Raw genomic sequence first — 20,783 nt, forward strand, 5'->3', positions numbered from 1 at the left:
TGCCTATGTAACACATTTAGGAATACAAGGCTTAGACCCAGTCCTTCTTTAACTTTTCTAACTGATTTGAGATGGTTAGCCTGTGAGTTAAGGACCTCTAGCAAATTCATGGCTCTGAGTTTATTGTTAGGGTGTTTTCTATATTTTATTTAGAAATAGCTCAGAAGAGTTAACCGACAACAGTCCAGATTGCCTTACATGAATAATTGGTTTTCAAAACATCAGAAGTCCACAGAATTGATGTTACAAACATTTCTGGATTAATGTTCATTTTGATTAGAGACCTGTCTGCTCCTGACAGCTTCCTGTCTTGGATTCTAAGAAGAAATTGAACATCCTTGGGGATACTCCAGTTATGGTGAGACAGCCACTAGGCAAGAATTGCCTCTTGTCATCTACAGACAAATCACTGTCCAGAAAAGGACACACTTGCAGAATAGTTGACTGATTATATCTGCCAAGAAAGAATAATCAGCCCTTAATAATTCTGCATCACTAGGTCTGTCAGATGATTCTGGGCCAGAAGGCTGAAGATGTGATGCTCCAGCATTCTGTAGTATAGGGGTTTTTCAGGTGTTCAGCAGTCTCTATAAATTGGCTAAGTTTTAGAAGCTATGCTTTGTGCTTCCCATAATTTCAGTTAACTCAGTCATTCTGGATTTCTGACAGGGTTGAAGACTCATAGTCTCATAGACAATCCTGGGTATTTACTTTGAGAGAAAAGATTTGAGAGTATGGTTTTCAGCTGACATTCATTCTAAAGCCAAGAAAAAAGCCAGGTTCAGTACTAAGTCTTTTAGTTAGGAGAGATGACAGAGGTTCTGGTTAGTCAACAAAATGACGGACTGGGTATTAGGTCTATCTTGTACCTACCTTATTGATACAAATTGGTATAGTTATGCTCTATTTGTATTTTAAGAGGAAAGTTTATTTTAACAGGAAGAGTGATATGTAGGAGGAGATAAGGTGGAAGGAGAAAGGAGATGAAGAAAAGAAGTAAGGAGAGAAGGAGCTATGTGACGAGAGATGCGGAGGGGAAACATGGAGGCAGATATTCTCATGTCTCTGCCATTTAACGTAGTTGAAATATCTAGGTTGGGTATTGGGTTACACTTCTGATTGTATGGGCATCTTGTAATTGAGCATTACCAAATTTATAAAGCCTTTGATTAACATTAAAAAAATCATGAGATTGTAAACTATGGCCCCCCAGTTGAGGATTCTTCATCTGAAAAGCCTAAAACTGAAATGATCTAAAATTCAAAGCATTTTTTGTTGCACATAGAAACCATATATTTGTCTCACTTAAAAACTTCTATGCCACGAAAGTGTTTTATGTACCAAATTATTGAAAATTGAGAAAAATTCTGTCCATCACAGACAGATGGTAAGCATTCACTAAATATTTACAACATGTATATTAATGAGGCTCCAATTCAAAAATGATCTGGGAGATGTCAAGGCTCCTGTATCAGGTCATCTGGAAAGTGATGATCAGATTGGTGCTTTTACCATACAACATCCTCTTCAGTGAACTATAAACTAACTCTGAAAGGACAGTTTTTATGAGGTGGGTGACTGCAATTACTGAAATGTGGATTCATGTATGTAACCGATTGATCTCATGGGTGTTATCTCAGTAACATATATTATCTTATCATACAAGATGTCAAACTGATAGAATTTCAGCTAATATATTAAAACATAGGTGAGATACTATAAAAAAAGATTCAACAGTTGCAAATCAATTTTTATTCATAAACAAATGAAATTTTCAAAAAACCTTAAAAAAGAAGAGTTAATATAAAAAATTAAAAGCAAAAATCAAAAATGAAAAATGAAAACAAGAACATAGAACTTCCCTGTAACATAATAAAAATGCAAACAATGGAAAACAAAACTTGAAACAAACCCTAAAGAAAACATTGTTGAGCAGCTTTCTCTCACTGCACACTTAGCAGCACAGACTACAGCTGTTTCTCCTCTTGGACAGTTGGTGGCAACAGTCACCTCAGTTCTCTCTCAACTGCTCTTGAAAGGACAGGAATGGGAATCAGATCCCAAATCAGCCAGGCTGGCTCACTGGCTGAGACTTAGGGCTTATTGACACTGATGAAGGAACTGTATGGAAGAAGATTTATCCAAGGGATTCTCTGGCTCTTGAGAATGGAGCTTAGCAGGGGGCTCCTGAGGTGGCAAGTCATCCTGCAGGGGGTGCTCTTTCCAGGATGTGGCCAATTTCACCCCTCTTGTAGTTTCTGAGACCTGGGAGAGGAAGGCAGTTATGAAGACACAGGCTTGGTGGGGACCTGCATGTCAGCTCTCAGGCTGCTGCCTCCCATCACCACATCAAGACAGTCAACATTGATGTTTTAACTGAAACCATTGCTGCTAAATCTTCAGGCAGGGCAAAATATCCAGCAACACTCACAAAAACATGGGCTAAGAAGCTGCCACTCAGACTTCTATCAGTGCAAACCAGGGCAGTGGAAAAGACCTCATTGGGTTACTGGAAGAAAGGAGAAGGCCACATGCCACCCAGGTCTAGGACAATGAGAATCACTCATTTGACATTTGCACTTGGCTATAATCCCTTCAGTGTGCTTGGACACAGTATGTCACATGAACCTCTGCATGACCTTTTCCCAGGACCCAGAACTCACTCAAAAAACTTGCACAGCAACGCTCCTATTATGACAAATTGCAGGAATGTGACAGGTTATTTATCTGTTAAACTTACTGGACTGCAGCTTCAAGCAGAGCAACAAGGTACACTTGCCAAAAATTCAGTGTCTCACAAAAGACTAATGTCCCAGAATACGTGTGCATAGACAGAACAATGAACAACTACATTGCATGAGGTGGGTGGCTGGTTGGGAGTATGGATTAGAAAGGTGCTGGGCTAAAGCAAAGATGGATCCAAGGTACAAATGCCATCAGACAGTATTAGCCAAACTCAGATGCTTGTCCCTACCTGATGGTGTTGGGTCTGGAGGTTGCTGGTCTTCTCCTGTTCGTCTTTATCATTTGGGTTGAAGTCAGTCAAATATTTGTTGATTACAGCAAAGTCAACATATACTGCCATCGTCTCCTGGTTCAGTGTGTCCAAATGCTGCTGTACAAGATTCTTCTCAGTCAGTATCCGCTTCTGCAGGTTGCTGGAAACAACATCTGCATAGTAAGATCCTGCAGCCTCCTACTTCCTCTCATGACTACTTCCAGGTGCCATTAACTCCACCAGGACCCAGGTTCCCATGAAGATCTAACACAATATATCTCCTACATCCATCAGAGCTGCACAAACAGCAAACAGCCAATTCAGGAAAGAAAAAAAATGATGGCTGAAGCTCAAATAACAATAAGGCCCATGACTCTCAAAAAAAAAAAAAAAAAAAAAAAAAAAGGAGGAGGGATTTCCATCTATCTATGACAGCCCAATGCACTGGGGCAACATCAACTTGTAGGGGGCAAACACCATCAACGTAGGTCAGTAGAACCAAGGAGAGTGCATAGGATCTACATGTTTCATCCCACTCAGCTCTGTAACACCCTGCCTAAGTAACTGAGGAAGAGGACTGCATAATAAACCTCTCAGGATCTGAAACACTGTTCTATGGAGAGGCTCCTGAGGATGCCTGACCAACTCTGGGAGTGGTGACAATCTCTTTTAGACTTATGAAGATGCAGTTCAAAAGGCCCAAGGCACACTCATGGCTAAAAAGCAGAATGGAGAGACACAGCCCTTCAGACTCCCAATCCAGACTCAAAGGAATGCAGAAATGGCCATTCCAGAACTGCTGGTCTCCCTGACCAGTACTTACCTATAGAAGTTAGTCTCTTTCTTGAGCTCCTGGAGGTCTTTACGGGCCTTGATGGTGTCCATCTCTAAGTTGTGCCAAAAAGACATGACTTTCTTCTGTTTGTACTTCAATAGTTCATACTCTGGATGTAGCCTGCGGAAGGGCCTGGCCCCAGGAAGAGAGAACTCCATGAACATGGGCTTTCAGGAACACATGAACTCAGCCTGGGTCCTGTACTACCCCAGCCTGGGAAGGCTACTTTCTTGACTCTATGTACTGACTCCTTCTTCACCTTGGGAACTTGTTATTCTGTCCCCAGGACAGCAAATGCTAGGATTCCAGATGGAGGGTGCCCTATGTTCACTCTGTAGGGATGGAGGGCAGTCTAGACTGGTGTGGTCTCAAGAGCCTAGGCCACAAGTGTTTGTCCAGCAGAAACCTGTGATTATATTTCACCTGTTTTCACAAAAGGGATTCTACATCTTGGATAAGTACAGTGTAGAGACAGACATTATACATAATTCTGGAGATGACAACAGACATCTCTGAAGCTCTCTTATCTGCCCAAGGAATACAAATGTATGGACAATTGTGATGACATAGGCAAAGAGCAGTGTTATGTATAGTGGGGCCTCCCAGACCTCAGCACTCACATCACCCTGAAACTGTTATACAGGTAAATCCCCAAGCCCAATCACAGAACCCTAGATTCCAAAGTGTGGAGGAAAATGGAAACATACAAAATGTATGCACATGTATGTGCATGTGGACACATAAACATAGACTCGCAAAATTGGACAAACCCACAAGAATGAGAAAAGGAAACAGAGTCAGAGGATGAGAAAGAGGAACAGAAACAGCAAAAGAGAGAGCACAATGAGATACACAAGAAATGCATGCAACATTGCTGTCTCAGAGTACATGGCACACAGATGTAGAGGAACAGTCTTGAGGCTCAGGCCTTCTACTCAAGCACTGAGATGAACAATGTGGGACCAGGCCCCTCCAGCTGCTGCCAGGAGCATCCAGCACTCAGTCACCTGACATCCAAGCACAAAGACTCATCATAAACAGCACCTAGAACCTCACAAAGCCACAGCTTGGTAAGGGCTTTTCAAATGCATGCTGGGAACTCACTCTCCACTACCTCCATCCCTGACTTCTTTCCTCAGACCACAATTCAACTTTATTGGAGGAAGCAGAAGAGTGCATTTCCCAACTCCCTCTTGACCAAGCTTCAGGTCTGCCTCTCTTCTAAGAAGTATTTAGGGACATGTTGTAGGGCACTCAGACGTTCTGGGGGTACAGCTTTCTAGAACCCACCACCTTAAATTACTAAGATGAGAGTGACATTGCAGACCCCATAGTGATACCAAAGGGTTTGGAGCAATGCACACCTCTTGTTACTGGACCCCTCAGTGAGAAAGATCAGCCGATCTCTCTCTTCATCTCTCTTCTGGGTAATGAGCTGCAGCCCTTCTGTCAGCCTCTCCTCTTCATTCTTGGCCAGCTTCTTGATGAGGACACTTGCAGGGGATGATGTCCTTCTGCCGACCCCTGCAAGTAGAGGAAACCCAGTGAACTGGAATAGTGAGAATGCATACAGTGTATACAGACCACCCTGAGGCCAAACACAAGGAAAACATGCCTGGAGCCAAAGACACAACAAAGAGTTGGTTCAGGCTTGAGGTGCCACCTCAGTGGATCTCAGGTCTACATCACTCAATAGAGACTAGGAGATGTAAGTAGCCTGGTGTTTCCTCTGTCTCCCTACACATGCTTATGATGACCAGAGAGATGGCTTCTCCAGGATTATTATCAACTGCACAGGGTAAAACTTGGCTTCAGATCCCCAGTCCTGTGGTTTCACAAGGCAGATGATAAATTCACTATCCACAGGTCCTTATGTGCATAGAATTCTCAGATAACCCACCCTGTTACTCTAGGCCCAGGACATGGGATTAAAATGTCATGCAGGGGAAGGACATGGTCAACACACTGATCAATTCCCCCTACTGAAACTGCAAACCCCCTAGAAGGGGCAACAGGATCCAATTTCTGTCTGGGTGTGTCACATCTGACAGGTGTTTGGTTATAATAGAGAAATGCTTGCTGCCCAGGACCAGTGATAAAGAAAGATAAGGTGAGTACAGTCAGGGAGAGGAGGTCAGAGGAGTTCTGAGAACATAAGGTCATGGCCAGGAGCACAAATCTCTCTCTGGTGCTACTGTCACATATCCACTGAAGGTATAAGTAGCCGTGAGAGTGAAGTACAGTGATGTCCTGCCCTAAATTGGCATAGGTTAGACCCTCTGTGACTCCTGATGATATAACTTTGTCCCCATGAAATACCCATAATACCCAGTAAAACTAAAGACTTGGAGTGCGCAGGATAACAGCTTTGGAGTGGCCATCTCTTGCCTTAGGGATGGAGAAAGTAATGTTCTGAAATCCTTCGTGTTCAAGAACTGTGATAATTATGGAAATCCTTTTGCTTCCTAGAGACTCCAGTTCCTCTGCCCCATTGCTAGAAAGGCCAGCTCAAGCCCAGCCCTGCCCGGATTCTCAACATGGACTGCCCAGGACTTACTCCACATTCGCCAAGACCACCTCCTTCGTCCTTCATTGCTCTCAGCTGAAAGGCCAGCCTCCTTCCTCTTTTCCCTCGTCTCTGTCATGTCCACCTCTGCTCTCCTAAAAAATGTTCTCACTCGAGAAAACATGTTTCTACAGTATCCTGTAGACACTGAATGAGAGAAGTTGCTGCACTTGTAGTCACTACAACAATGGTGACGTCACAGTGGATGCCAAGGACTCTCCAGAATGTCCAAGAAGGATGCTGATGTCATGGGCTACTGCCTTTGGCTCCTGCTAATGTTCTTCCTGCACTGACAGGAAGCTGAGGAACCCTTTCCTGGAGACTGTCCTGGGACATAGCCATGGAGCACCTCCTCCTTACAAAGCCAGGATTTGCTCAAGGCTTGGTTGGAAACACCAAAGTAATTCCTATGTGTGCAACTGAGTGTTTCCTGTCCAAGCCTTGCCCAGATAGTCCTTGTCTCATTCCTACCTCCAGTTGTCCTTATTCTGCAATATGAACCATTAAAGACTGCTGAGAAATCATGCCAGGATGACTGTGGAGGGGGACAGATGTCCTGCCTCATCATTTACAGTTGTTTGAAAGCACATCTAGGAAGATCCTGCAGGGCAGGTTGCAATGTGGTTTTGTGATAGGAGGGTACACTCATAGAAGCCATGTGCTTAGCATTTGAAAGTTTCCCCCAGATTCCCTAGGAGAGAGATGTGTATCCATCATGGTGCTGAAAATATTGTAGAGATCTCTTGACACAGGAAAGTGAAATAGTGGAACTACCAATGAAAAAGGCTCTGGGCTTAGTGTGGGGTGCTCCTATGTGTACAAAGGACACCAAAGCAGAATTGCTTACAGGGCTCTGTGAGACACACCATGACACTGTGACTGAAAAACCAAAGAATATAATGAACATGTTTTGGGAAAGACGTGCAGGCAGCGAGTGTGGGACAATACATATAGACATATTTCAGTGCCAGAGTGAGGGACTAGGTGTACTTCAGGATCATGAGTCTCCTCACAAACCACACAAACACCTACCTAGGTCAAACAGGAATGGTTTATTGTATGCACCCTTAACTACTCACTGATCAGAACCATAGCTGAAAATGAGGAGCGAAGCCAAGGCCCCAAATATCGTTCTTTGTCAACATAAAAAAACCCCCACAAAACCAAGTAGCTCCTATGAAGATGCAGGAAGTGTCCTGTCGCCTGGTGGTTAGCTCTGATTCAGCTCATTGTAGATTTAAGCATGCATATTGATCATTAATTTGATGGTTCCTATGCAAAGCTTTGTGGAATTTCTCAAGATTAGCAGATGTCATACAGATCACAGAACTTAACAGAATATGTGGTCAGCACAACTTTTCCTGGAGTCAGAGTTTTTCTCTGTATCAGTGGTTCACAGGCATATTACAGCAACAATATGGAATAGCTGGCGGGCATGGAAATAATGTTTACATGTATACTGGGGCTGGGGTCTAGACATCACCATTAAGAAACACAGGTCTCTCTCAGTGACTAGTGCTGTCCCCACAGTCCTTGGAGGAACCTGTTGTAAGCCTTGCTCTTGGAAAGTGAAAGCAGGATTATCTGAGCTCAAGGTTAACATGGGATACAGGAGACCCTGTTTCAGAAAACACCACTGAGACACACCCACCTCCAAGGCCTCACCTCAGAATCCTTGTCTATTACAAAAAACTTACCAATGCTCTCCCTACCGTCCTTTCTTTGTGGGAAGATGGAAAGGAATTAGCAATGATCATTCAATTCTGAGGACCTTATTCTTGTCATTGATTAGGTCCACAGTAAGACCAAATGCAAGTGGTCATCACCATCTTAACTCCTGAGTCATAGCCACTGCTCCTAGCACAGGACTATGCCTATGAGAAACTCTGCTTTCCCTAAAGGATGCTGTCACAGCAGGAAGTGTCAAGTGCTGAGGGAAACCCCACTGATCACTTCAGGAACCTAGACAGAAGCCATGAGAGTTGCTCCACTTCTTTGTCCTGAGATGAAATGAAGCTGACCCAATGCGAACCCAGTGGGCTATTTAACCATCCATCTTTCTCCCATCCTCCACATTTCTGAGCTCAGTACAGGGCAGAGTTCAAGCACCTCCATCCCACTTTTATCTGGGTTTCCTTCCCAGGGCACAGATTTGTTAGAGGCTTGTGTGTAGTCAAGCAACAGCTGTTTACTGGGTGTGGCTCACCCATACATCAGTAATCAGGTGACAGTAACTTATTTCTTTACACGAGTACATTAGTGGAGAATCTAGCATAACTGAGGAGTGGGAAGCCAGCACCGTGTCCTGGCCTTTGTGGGCCTGGCCATGCCTCACAGGCAGATGGGCGCTCACCTTGGGATCCTCTGCAGGGACAGAGTGAGCTGGAATGGGCACTGAGCAGGCTGAACAGCACTGCTGAGGCCCCCACTTCAGGTAACAAACACATTCTCTGTTCCCTATCCAAGGAGCTCCTGTAGAAGATATGGACCTTGTCTGACCATGGTAAGGTTATGAAGACATCTTTCCTAATGATACAGAACTGTTCCTGTTGAGGCTTGTCCTCCTTGCATAGCTGTAGCCATTTTGCTCCATGGCTGGGTGCTATTTCTTATTGTCGCTGTATATGACTGCCAGTCATGTATGGAATCAAAAGGACTCTGAGCAGAGTCATGCTGACCACAATGCCTGTTATGTTCTGTCTGTTATGAGGTTTGTTCATCTTAAGACATTGCACAACTGTACCTTCACCTAGGATCCCTCCAATTCGAGGTCAACATGAACTGTTCTGTCTAAAAGGACTTGAATGAAGGCCCTCAGAAGGCAGAGTTTCCAGAACCTGTGAGAGAGCTCATTGTGGTTGTTATACTGAGCTGGCCCTAAGAAATGTCCGAAAACCAGCTTTGAGCTTTTGCCCTGGTTATTTGTCTTGGGATGTGCATTCAATAAAGCATGCCTGCTGAAGTGAGATCAGTGTTCATGTGGTTTGTGGGATGACTCCTAGATCCCCACATTTCTATTCAGCAGCACATAGGACAATAAGCCAAAGTCAGAAATGGTGACATCTTGCCATAAATTATGTGACAAGAGGGATGGGAAATTCTTTTGTTTTTTTATTAGATATTTTATTTACACTTCAGATGGCATCCCCTATCCCTATTCCCCCCACCCCCCTTAGGAAACCCCTATCCCATGCCCCTTTTTCCTTTTTGCATTTTTACATTTTTTAAAATAATGTTAATCATAGGCTTTATAAGTTTGGAATTGTTCAATCAGGGGTGTAACCCACTGACCAACCTAGATATAACAACTATCTTTGACTGGTGGAGACACATGAACATCTGCCTCCCTGTCTCCCCCCTCTTTCTCTCTTTCACCACCTAGCTTCTCCTCTCTTTCTTCTTCTCCTCTTCTTACTCCTTTTCTTCCTCTCAGTACTCCTCCTACCTTAGCTCCTCCTACATATCACCCTTCCTGTTAAAATGAAACTTTTCTCTCAAAATACAATTAGAGCATAATTATGCCAATTTGTACCAGTGAGGTACAGGATAGTCCTAATACCCAGTCCATCTTTTTGTTGACTAACCAGCTCCTCTGTCATCTATTCTAACTAAAACATTTAGTTCTGAACCTGGCTTTAGGATGAATGTCAGCTGACGACCATCCACTCAAATCTTTTCTCTTAAGGTCAATAGCTGTATGTTTTCAACCCCATCAGAAATCCAGAATGACTGAGTTAACTATAATTGTGGGAAGCACAAAGCATAGCTTCTAAAACTTAGCCAATTTATAGAGACCTCTGAACACCTGGACACTCGCTCTACTTCAAAACATTGGAGCATCTGTTCTTCTGCCTTCTGGCCCAGGATCATCTGACAGACCTTAGTGCTGCAGAATTATTAAGGGCTGATTACTCTGTCTAGGCAGATATAATCAGTCGACTATTCTGCAAGTGTGTCCTTTTCTGGACAGTAATTTGTCTGTAGAAGGAAAGTGGCAATTCTTGCCTAGTGGCTGTCTCACCACAACTGGAGTAACTCCAAGGATGCTCAATTTCTTCTTAGAATTCAATATAGGAAGCTGTCCGGAGCAGACAGGTCTCTAATGAAAATGAACATTAATACTGAAATGTTTGTCATGTCAATTCTAAGGATTTCTGATGTTTTGAAAACCAACTATCCATGTAAGGTAATCTGGACTGTTGCCTCTTAACTCCACTCAGCTATTTCTAAATAAAACATAGAGAACACCCTTATAATAAACTCCAAGTCATGAATTTGCTATAGTCCCTTAACTCACAGGCTGACCATCTCAAATCAGTTAAAAAAAGTTAAAGAGGGACCGGGTCTAAGTTTTGTATTCCTAAATGTGTTATACTGGTACACTGCCTATGAGAGTAACAATATTCATCTCACTCTTATATCACTAAGAAGCTCATGCCAATGAAAACCTTAAAATTTGTAAACAAAGTAAATTGGTGCCATTTTAGTAGAAAACTGTATAATTAATATCAAGATGAAGATATAAATTCTTAAATGAGAAATTCATTTGTATAGACATAGGGATTTCCTGGCTGGAGAGATGGTTGAGATGTTAAGAGCACTGACTACCCTTCCAGAGGCAGTTCTGAGTTCAACTGCCAGCAACCTAATAAGCATGTAGTGAGCTAAGCATGAAATCTGGTGCCCTCTTGTGGCCTGCAGGCAGAAATCTTTTAAATAGATCAGGGGTCTCCTGGGGGTGGGGGGGGGGGAAGTCAGAGGGGGGTTGAGTCCCTGTTGGCCATATGCACCAGCTTGAAGAGCCCAGTTCTGATGATCCTTGGGAGTCCCATGATGATGCCCTCAGATGTGCCTGGGAACGGCCAGAAGAGTGCCCAGAAAGCTCCATTCATATAATGAAGAGAACATTACTGGTTAATGCTGCAGGATGTTTGATCACACTTGAAACTCAGGATTGTGTTTCTTACTGAAAACCCCTGGCTGTGGTGTTGCTCAACCCTAGTGCAGACCATTAACCCAAGAACTGTCTGTTTACTGTAAACAAGAGCTGTATCTGTCTTCTGTTGTGGCTCAGCCCAGCACACACCTTTATTCCAAAGCTAAGCAATGTCAACCACTACTCAAGAGGCAGAGCAAGTAACCAGCTGACAGAGAAAGAACAGAAGTAAACAGAAAGTGGGTTCTTTGAACAAAGGGCATGTAAGACAGCATACAGAAGGAGAAGGAAAGTATCCTTTCTAGATGTCAGTGGAGTAGAGAGGTAAGCTGAGTGTTTGCCTGTGTCTCTGAAACAGCAGTCTCTCATCCCAGCATCTGGCTCATGTGTCTTCCTTGGTAAAGGTAAATGCCTGGGATTTTTGTCTGTTAAAACACCATTTTGATGCTCCTTATTTCTGCCAAGACTCATGGACATAGAGAGAGATCATTCCTGCTGAGGAAAAACTGAGAAGTCAGCAATTTTAGCAAGTCACCTGGGAGGTCTTCAATGGGAGAGTTAAGGTAGGGAAGCATCCTATTGGAAGGTCTGAGGACCTTGAATAGTGCTACTCTAGATGGCTTGAAAATCCTAACAGAAAATGAAAAGCTGAACGACTACACTGCAATTGGCTCAATACAGGTTATAGTTTTCTTTTTATTTTATCTTTAATTGTTTTTTTTATTTTTTAATTTTTATTTTTAAGATTATTGTATAATTACATCATTTCTCCCTTCCATTTTGCTAGACAAACTCTCCCACATTCCTTTCATGTTCCTTTTCACATTCATGGCCTCCTTTAAAAAATTAATTGATGCACATGTGTATATGTATATACACATTCTAAGTTTAATGTGTACTTATAATTTTATACACACACATACACACACACATTCACCGGCACACACACATTTCTAGGCCTGAGCACTTGGTAGTAGATAACTAATTGGTGTGTTCTCCCCCCGCAGAAGACTCTTTCTTCCACTCTCAGAATTTCTCGTTCTCTATGCAGCATCAAGGCCTCCCAAGTTTCCACTCAGTTCCCTCTTGTGTGTGCACTGTGGCTATTATTGTTAAATTGTTTTATCACAAAGGTCTCAGTTTTTGTGAGGTTTTTTTTTAGATCATTTAGTATTTTTTTAATGTTAATTGAAGGCTTTATAAGTTTGGTAATGCTCAATACCAAGATGCCCATACAATCAGAAGTATAAGCCAATACCCAAACTACCTTTGAGTGGCAGAGAAACATGAACATTTGCCTCCATTTCTCTCTCTCTCTCTCTCTCTCTCTCTCTCTCTCTCTCTCTCTCATCAGGTAGCTCCTCCTCTTCTTCTCCTCCTCCTTTCCATACTTCTCCCATGTTAGCTCCTATGTATCACCCTTCCTGTTAAAATAAAACTTTTATCTCAAAATGCAATTAGAGCATAACTATACCAATTTGTATCAGTAAAGTACAAGATAGACCTAATACCCAGTCCATCATTTTGTTGACTAAACAGAACCTCTGTCATCCCTCCCAACTAAAAGACTTAGTTCTGAACCTGGCTTTTTTCTTAGCTTTAGAATGAATGTCAGCTGAACACCGTATTCTCAAATCTTTTCTCTCAAAGTGAATAGCCTATATTGGCTATGAGACTTTAAGTCTTCAACCCTGTCAGAAATCCAGAATGACTGAATTAACTGAAATTATGGGAAGCACAAAGCATAGCTTCTAAAAGTTAGCCAATTTATAGAGACTGCTGAACACCTGGACAGTCACTATATTACAGATCATTGGAGCATCCAATCTTCAGCCTTCTGGCCCAGGATCATCTGACAGACCTAGTGATGCAGAATTATGAAGGGCTGATTACTCTGTCTTGGCAGATGTAACTCATCGACCAGTCAAAGGTAGTTGGTATATCTAGTTTGGGTATTGGCTTACACTTCTGATTGTATGGGCATCTTGTTATTGAGCATAACCAAACTTATAAAGCCATTGATTAACAATATAAAAACTGTATAAAAGCAAAAAGGAGGAAGAGGGATGGGATCAGGGTTTTCTCAGGAGTGGAAATGGGGAAAGGGGATGGCATCTGAAATGTAAACAAAATATCCAATGAAAAATAAAAAAAAAGAAAGAGAACTTCAGACCAATTTCCCTTATGAATATCGATGCAAAAATACTCAATAAAATTATCGAAAACTGAATCTAAAAACATATCATAAGAATCATCCATCATGATCAAGTAGGCTTTATCACAAGAATGCTGGGATGGTTCAGATTTAGAAATCCATCAATGTAATCCACTATATAAGCAAACTCAAAGAAAAAAACACATGATATTCTCACTAGATGCTGAGAAAGCATTTGACAAAATTCAACACCCCTTCATGGTAAAAGTCTTTGAAAGATCAGGAATGCAAAGCGCATACCTAAACATAGTAAAAGCAAACCAGTAGCCAACATCAAGGTTGCCCACTCTCTCCCTACCCCTTCAATATAGTACTGGAAGTCCTAGCCAGAGCAATTAGGCAAAAATGGAGGTCAAAGGGATACAAATTGGAAAGAAAAAAGTCAAAATTTCACTATTTGCAGATGATATGATAGTATAATTAAGTGACCCAAAAACTTCCACCAGAGAACTATATAAATGTAAATAATTAACATATAATATAAAATTAACTCAAACAAATCAGTTGCCTTCCTCTACTCAAAGGATAAACAAGCTGAGAAAGAAATCTGGGAAACGACACCCTTCACAATAGTCACAAATAATATAAAATACCTTGGCGTGAATCTAACCAAGCAAGGGAAAGATCTGTATGACAAGAACTTCAAATCCCTGTAAAAAGAAATCGAGGAAGATCTCAGAAGATGGAAAGATCTCCCATGCTCATGGATTGGCAGGATTAATATAGTAAAAATGGCCATCTTGCCGAGAGCAATCTACAGATTCAATGCAATCCCCATCAAAATTCCAACTCAATTCTTCACAGAGAAAGAAGGAGCAATTCTCAAATTCATTTGGAATAACAAAAAACACAGGATATCAAAAACTATTATCAACAATAAAAGAACTGTGGGAATCACCATCCCTGACCTCAAGCTGTACTACAGAGCAATAGTGATAAAAACTGCATGGTACTGGCACAGAGACAGGCAGGAAGATCAATGAAATAGAATTGAAGACCCAGAAATGAACCCACACACGTGTGGTCACTTGATTTTTGATAAAGGAGCTAAAACCATTCAGTGGAAAAAAGACAGTATTTTCAACAAATGGTGCTGTTTCAACTAGAGGTTAGCATGTAGAAGAATACTTATCTTTTCATACAAAGTTCAAGTCCAAGTGGATCAAGGACCTCCACATAAAACAGATACACTGGAACTAATAGAAGAAAAAATGGGGGAAAGCCTCTAACACATGGGTAAAGGGAAAAGTTCCTGACAGAACACCAATGGCTTATGCTCTAAGATCAAGAATTAACAAATGGGACCTCATAAAACTGCAAAGCTTCTGTAAAGAAAAGGACACCATCAATAGGACAAAGTGGCAACCCACAAATTGGAAAAAGATCTTTGCCAATGCTATGACCGATAGAGGGCTGATATCCAAGGCATAGAAAACACTGAAGAAATTAGACTCTAGACAATCAAATTACCTGATTTTAAAAACGGGGTACAGAGCTAAACAAAGAACTCTTAACTGAGGAAACTCAAATGGCCAAGAAGCACCTAAAGAATTGTTCAATATCCTTAGGCATCAGGGAAATGCAAATCAAAACTATTCTGAGATTCCACCTCACACCAGTGAGAATGGCCAAGATCAAAAACTCAGGTGATAGTAGATGCTGGTGAGGATGTGGAGAAAGAGAAACACTCCTCTATTGTTAGTGGGATTGCAAGCTGGTACAACCACTGTGAAAATCAGTCTGCCAGTTCCTCAGAAAATTGGACATAGCACTACCTGAGGACCCAGCTATACCACTCCTGGGCATATACCCAGATAATGCCCCAACATATAACAGACATATGCTCCACTATGTTTATAACAGCCTTATTTATAATAGCCAGAAGCTGGAAAGAAGGTGTCCTTCAACAGAGGAACAGATACAGAAAATGTGGTACATTTACACAATGGAATATTACTCAGCTATTAAAAAAAACGAATTATTAAAGAAATTCTTAGGTAAATGGATGGGACTAGAAAATATCATCTTGAGTGTGGTAATCCAATCACAAAAGAACACACATGGTATGCACTCACTGATAAGTGGATATTAGGCCAAAAGCTGACAATATCTAAGATACAACCCACAGACCACATGAAGCTCAAGAAGAAGGAAGACCAAAGTGTGGGTGCGTTGGTTCTTCTTAGAAGAAATAACAAAATACTCAACCAGAGCTCCCAGGGTCTAAACTTCCATCCTGGGAACACAAAGGGAGGGACTCATGGCTCCACCTGTGTAGGTAGTTGAGGATGTCCTTGTCAGGCATCAGTGAAAGAGGAGGGCCTTGGTCCCTGAAAATCTGGATGCCCTAATGTTGGGAAATTAGAGAGCAGAGATGTGGGAATGGGTGGATGGGTGGGGGCAAATCCTCATAGAAATAGAAGGAGAGGGGAAGAGATAAGGGGCTTTGGGGGGAATGGGAGAGGGCATAACATTTGGAAGGTAAATAAATAAAATGTCCAATAAAAGAGACAGATGATGGAAATGGCAATTGTGTCAATCAGATGAGACTTTTTGTCAACAGTTTATTGCAGGGATTCCTTTTAATCCTCATGGAAAGGGTATTGTGGAAGGGGCCCATGGAACTTTAAACTAATATCTTCATAAAATAAAAAGGGGGAGGTGTATACCTGAACACCACAAATTTATTTAAATCATGCTCCTTTATTTTAAATTAAAAATTGTTTTTGGAGACCAAGGAACTTTCTGCTGAGTGTCTATGGCACCCTTCCACTAGGCAGACTTATGCCTATGTGAAAAGGAAGGATTCACTTACAGGCATGATCCCGACCAATTCCTGGTTGGGAAAAGGGCATGTTTGTGTTTTTTCTACAGGATGCTGTAGGAGCACGGTTGCCAGAATGATTGGTGAGACATGCTGCTGCTGAGACAAAGAATGATGTTGACATGTGAGCTTGCTGAGTGCCCTGACAAGGGGTGACTGGGAAGCTGTATTGGACATATTTTCCTGACCCACCTTTGCTTGCCTATATCCCAGATGGAAACAGCTGCCTTGACTCAAGTTTTTAGACTTTGTGGGACAGAGAATCAAAAAGAGAAATTATAATGACTCTTGTATTCTTCTTAAAGGTGCCCAGCTATTAGGACTCAATCATGTACTGGTCTAGAAATCCATCCAATATAAGAAATAACAGTCTACTTTTGGAAGACTGGATCTGGACTTTGTCAGAACATATTTGGAAGCTAGCTGTAGCTCACATGATGTTAGGATAGCAAGAGATAATGTTGGGACAGGATCTGGATTTCAAACAAGGGTTAGTGCATGTTTTAAGGCTCTTTTCATTTCCAAGCTAAAATTGGTTTTGTCTTTTCTACAGCATTTATTATAAGTTGCATTGACTGTATAATTTCCAATTTTGTTAGTGTGTTGAAACCTGGCATGTCTGTTGTAGGGCGTCTATCAACCAGCTTTTGTCTCACTGCCCTGAGTATTAGAAAACCTTGACTCTCTGAAAAAAGCTTGAAAGTTCTGGAAGAAGTGAGTTAGGCTTTAATCAGAAGCAAGAGGGTAGTGGGCTTGATTACTGCTGGTATAACAGCTTTAATTTCATTAATTGCTAGCACCACTGCTTCTACAATTGCTTTGACACAAGGAGTTAAGACAGCTACTTTTGTTAACCATCTAGCAAAAAAAATGTTACTAATGTATTGAGTATACAAAAGGATTTATATAGGTGTCTGGAACAATGGATTGATGCTCTATATCCTATTCAAATTATCTGAAGGAGGTTCAGGGTTCAAGAGTTAGGAGGCATCTGAAGTGTCATGACAAATACTCCTCAAATTCACAATGATTGTCATTATAATTAGAAAAAAGTTTAAAGACACCTGCAGCATATTTAGCATAATCCTAACACCTCTCTGGGTGTGTTGACTTTGCATAGTGAGATTATGAATTTAAAGAATGCTGCTCTGTTGAGCTTTGATGCTGCAGATAATGCTGATAAAATTATCCATGGCCTGAGGTATTTCCATTTTGGTCAAACCTCAGGAATGGCATATATAGCTTGATCATGCTAGCCCTTCTTGTCCTGGAAATACTTTTATTCCTGCCCACCATGTTAAAGCTTGTCTTTAACTACACCAACAGGTTGGCAGCCAAAGTACATGACTTGGAACTGAACATGGACCCCCCAGAGTTACTAATTTAACAGGCTGGCAAGCCAAGGATGGGCAAGATTCTGCACAGAGCCTTACCAACCTAATACAGAAGTGCATTGCTTTTGATAATGCATATTCCACGACGTGTAAGGAAGGCTTTCTTGTCAGAATGACCTAAGACAGGCTCAGTCTGATTTATGCAATAAAATGGGGGAGATGTGGAGAGCTTTTGGGGCTGCTTGGCAAGAAGCTGATATGGGCCAAGGACAAGGAAATGGGTTGCTTGGAAGGAATCTGACATAGGCCAAGGACGAGGAAATGGACTGCAGCAGGAATCTGACATTAGGCTAGATCAAAGAAGTAATTTCAGGCAGAAATCTAAATTCTAGGCTAGAACAAAGAAGAAATCTCAGGCAGGAATCTAAATCTAGAACAAAGAAATATGCTTCAGACATAAAAATGACTTTGGGCTAGGTTAGGGAAGTAGGCTCATATATTTTGGTCATCCTGATAAGCCCTTAGAAATAGTGATCACAGGAGTCTGTTTATTGTCATGTGTGTTCTTTGACTTTCTGGGTTTATTGCCTTGCTTGTTCTTTGACTATTTGTGTTTATTGTCTTGCTTGTTCCTTGACTATTGGCATCTATTGTATTGCTAGTTCCTCAACCTAGAACTGACTTTAACACTTAATACTTAAACAGTATAAAAGCGAAAAAGGAGGAGGAGGGATGGGGTAGAGGGTTAATGGGTGGTGGGGAATGGGGAAAGGGGATAACATCTGAAATATAAATAAATAAAATATTGAATTAAAATTTTAAAAAATGATTTAACTAGATAATAACTAATATGTACAAGGTTTCAGGTTTTTATTGACACATAGGTTATAATTTAGTGATCCTATCAAACAGGTTTTAATGGCAGCACATTTGAATTTGCACATGTCTAAATAAATGTCCATTATGAGCATACATGTTCAGAAAAAAAATTGCTTCTTGTTCGAGAAATATGTATGGACATTGCATATAATCATTGTCTTTATAGTCTCCTATGGGTGATAAGAGTTAATGGTCTCAAATGTAAACAATTCTTGTACTCAAGTGCTCTTTGCCCATTCCTATAATTTCATTTTAAGATAATTGGCAAACACTTGCTAAATATCTGGCTGAGAACATTGTATAATAGGAATTACTGAACTTTTTTCTGTTCTCAGATGTTGAACTCATGTTGCATGTATTTTTTTAAGCTGGTTATTTGTTATATGGGCCATCATGTACAAATGCAGCTAGTGATTTTGCAGGGTATCAGCATACTGATGTACAATGACAGGAAGTGAATTCCAGATAACCCTCCGGGACCCTGAAAGAGACTAAATAAAGAGATGGTTATCAAAAATATTTTTTTTATTATTTTTTCATTTATTTATTTACTGTAATCTTGATAGCATCTCTGCTCCCTCCTTTCCTCCCAGGCCCATCCTTTCAAATCCATTCCACCATTGCCCCTTTCCCTTCTCCTCAGGGAAGGGGAAGACCCCCTCAGGTACCACCCCTTCCTGAGACATCAATTTGATGCAGGACTAAACACATCCTGTCTCACTGAGGCTGGACCAGGCAGTCCAGCTAGGGGAAGGGATCCAATGGCAGGGAAGAGATTCAGAGACAGCCTCTGCTCCAGTTGTTGAAAGAAACACACGAAGATCAAGCTGTACATCTGCTGCAAATGTGTAGGGGGCCCACGTCCAACTCCTGCCACCTCTTTGGTTGGTGGTTCAGCCTCTGGGAGCCCCTATTGGCCCAGGTTAGTTGACTCTGTAGGTTTTCTTGTGATGCCCTTGACCCCTCTGGCTCACTCAATCCTATCCCCTAATCTCCAACAAGACTGCCCCCACCCCCAAGCTCCATCTGATGCTTTCCTACTGGTCTCTGCATTTTTTTTTTTTACATCCACAGCTAGATGAATCCTCTTGGGAGATAGTTATGCTAGGCTCCAGTCTGCAAGCATAGCAAAGCATCATTAATAGTGTCAAGGGTTGGGTCTCTCCCATGTGATGGGTCTCAAGTTGGGCCAGCCATGGGTTAATCTTTCCCTCAATCTCTACTCCATTTTTATGTCTGCACATCTTGTAGGCAAGACAAAATTTGGGTTCAAGTTTTTATGGGTGGACTGATGTCCTCTCCCTCTAATGGATGTCCCACTTGACTGTAGGAGGTGGCTACTTCAGGCTCCATATCCCTAGCTGCTAGGAGTCACCTGCTTAGAGTCCCTGCAGCCTCTTCCTTCCCAGGTCCCCAGGCAGTCACAAAGATGTTCCCCACTGATTTCCAATCTCACTCCCAGCCCCCTGCACTCCTCCCCACACCTGATCCCCGATATCATTCCTCTTCTCACCTTGTCTCTCACCCAGGTCCCTCGCTCTATCCACCTTCAATGTCTGTTTTATTTACTCCTGTGTGGGATTCAAGCATCCTCCCATTGGGCTCTCCTTACTGCTTAATTTCTTTGGGTCTGTGGATTGAGCATGGTTATCCTGCACTTTATGACTAATACCTACTTAGAAGAAACTTTGAATAGCCTGGCAGCTCTTAAATGTTTAACATCCTTAGTTATCAGGGAAATGCAGATCAAAATGACTCTGGGATTCCATCTTATACTTGTCAGAATGACTAAAATAAAAAACTCAAGTGATAGCACATACTGGCAAGGCTGTGGAACAAGGGTAGCACTCCTCCTAGGCTGCTGGGAGTGCAAATTTGTAAAACCACTTCAGAAATCAATTTTGCAGTTTTTTTAAAATGATAGTAGTTTACCCCAAGAATATATTCCATGGACGCCTGTCTGGATGTAGATGACCTCACTAGGGATGGTCTTTTCTAGTTGCATCCATTTGCTTGTATATCTGACAATGTCTTTGTTTTTAATAGCTGTATTTCTGTGTAAATGAACCACATTTTCTTTATCCATTCTTCAGTTGAGGGACATCTCGGTTGTTTCCAGTTCCTGGCTACTATGAATAAAGGAGGTATCCTTGTGGTACAATGGAGCATCTTTTGGGTATATGCCCAGGAGTGGTA

At 41.7% G+C, this 20,783-nt stretch overlaps 1 protein-coding gene across 1 annotated transcript in view; it reads right to left on the reverse strand.

The window, feature by feature from the left end:
- Window positions 1–1,739: 1,739 nt before the first annotated feature.
- Window positions 1,740–20,783, reverse strand: part of LOC143434431 (uncharacterized) — a 72,933-nt gene continuing 53,889 nt past the window's right edge. The window contains exons 2-5 of the mRNA XM_076913081.1: window positions 5,198–5,357; window positions 3,822–3,965; window positions 2,975–3,158; window positions 1,740–2,265 (exon numbers count right to left, since the gene is read on the reverse strand). Of these exons, the coding sequence (XP_076769196.1) occupies window positions 2,101–2,265; window positions 2,975–3,158; window positions 3,822–3,907 (435 nt within the window). The 5' untranslated portion in view covers window positions 3,908–3,965; window positions 5,198–5,357 and the 3' untranslated portion in view covers window positions 1,740–2,100. The remainder of the gene's footprint in view (window positions 2,266–2,974; window positions 3,159–3,821; window positions 3,966–5,197; window positions 5,358–20,783) is intronic.

The sequence above is a fragment of the Arvicanthis niloticus genome, chromosome 15, assembly GCF_011762505.2.
Source record: "Arvicanthis niloticus isolate mArvNil1 chromosome 15, mArvNil1.pat.X, whole genome shotgun sequence".
Taxonomy (NCBI): Eukaryota; Metazoa; Chordata; class Mammalia; order Rodentia; family Muridae; genus Arvicanthis; species Arvicanthis niloticus.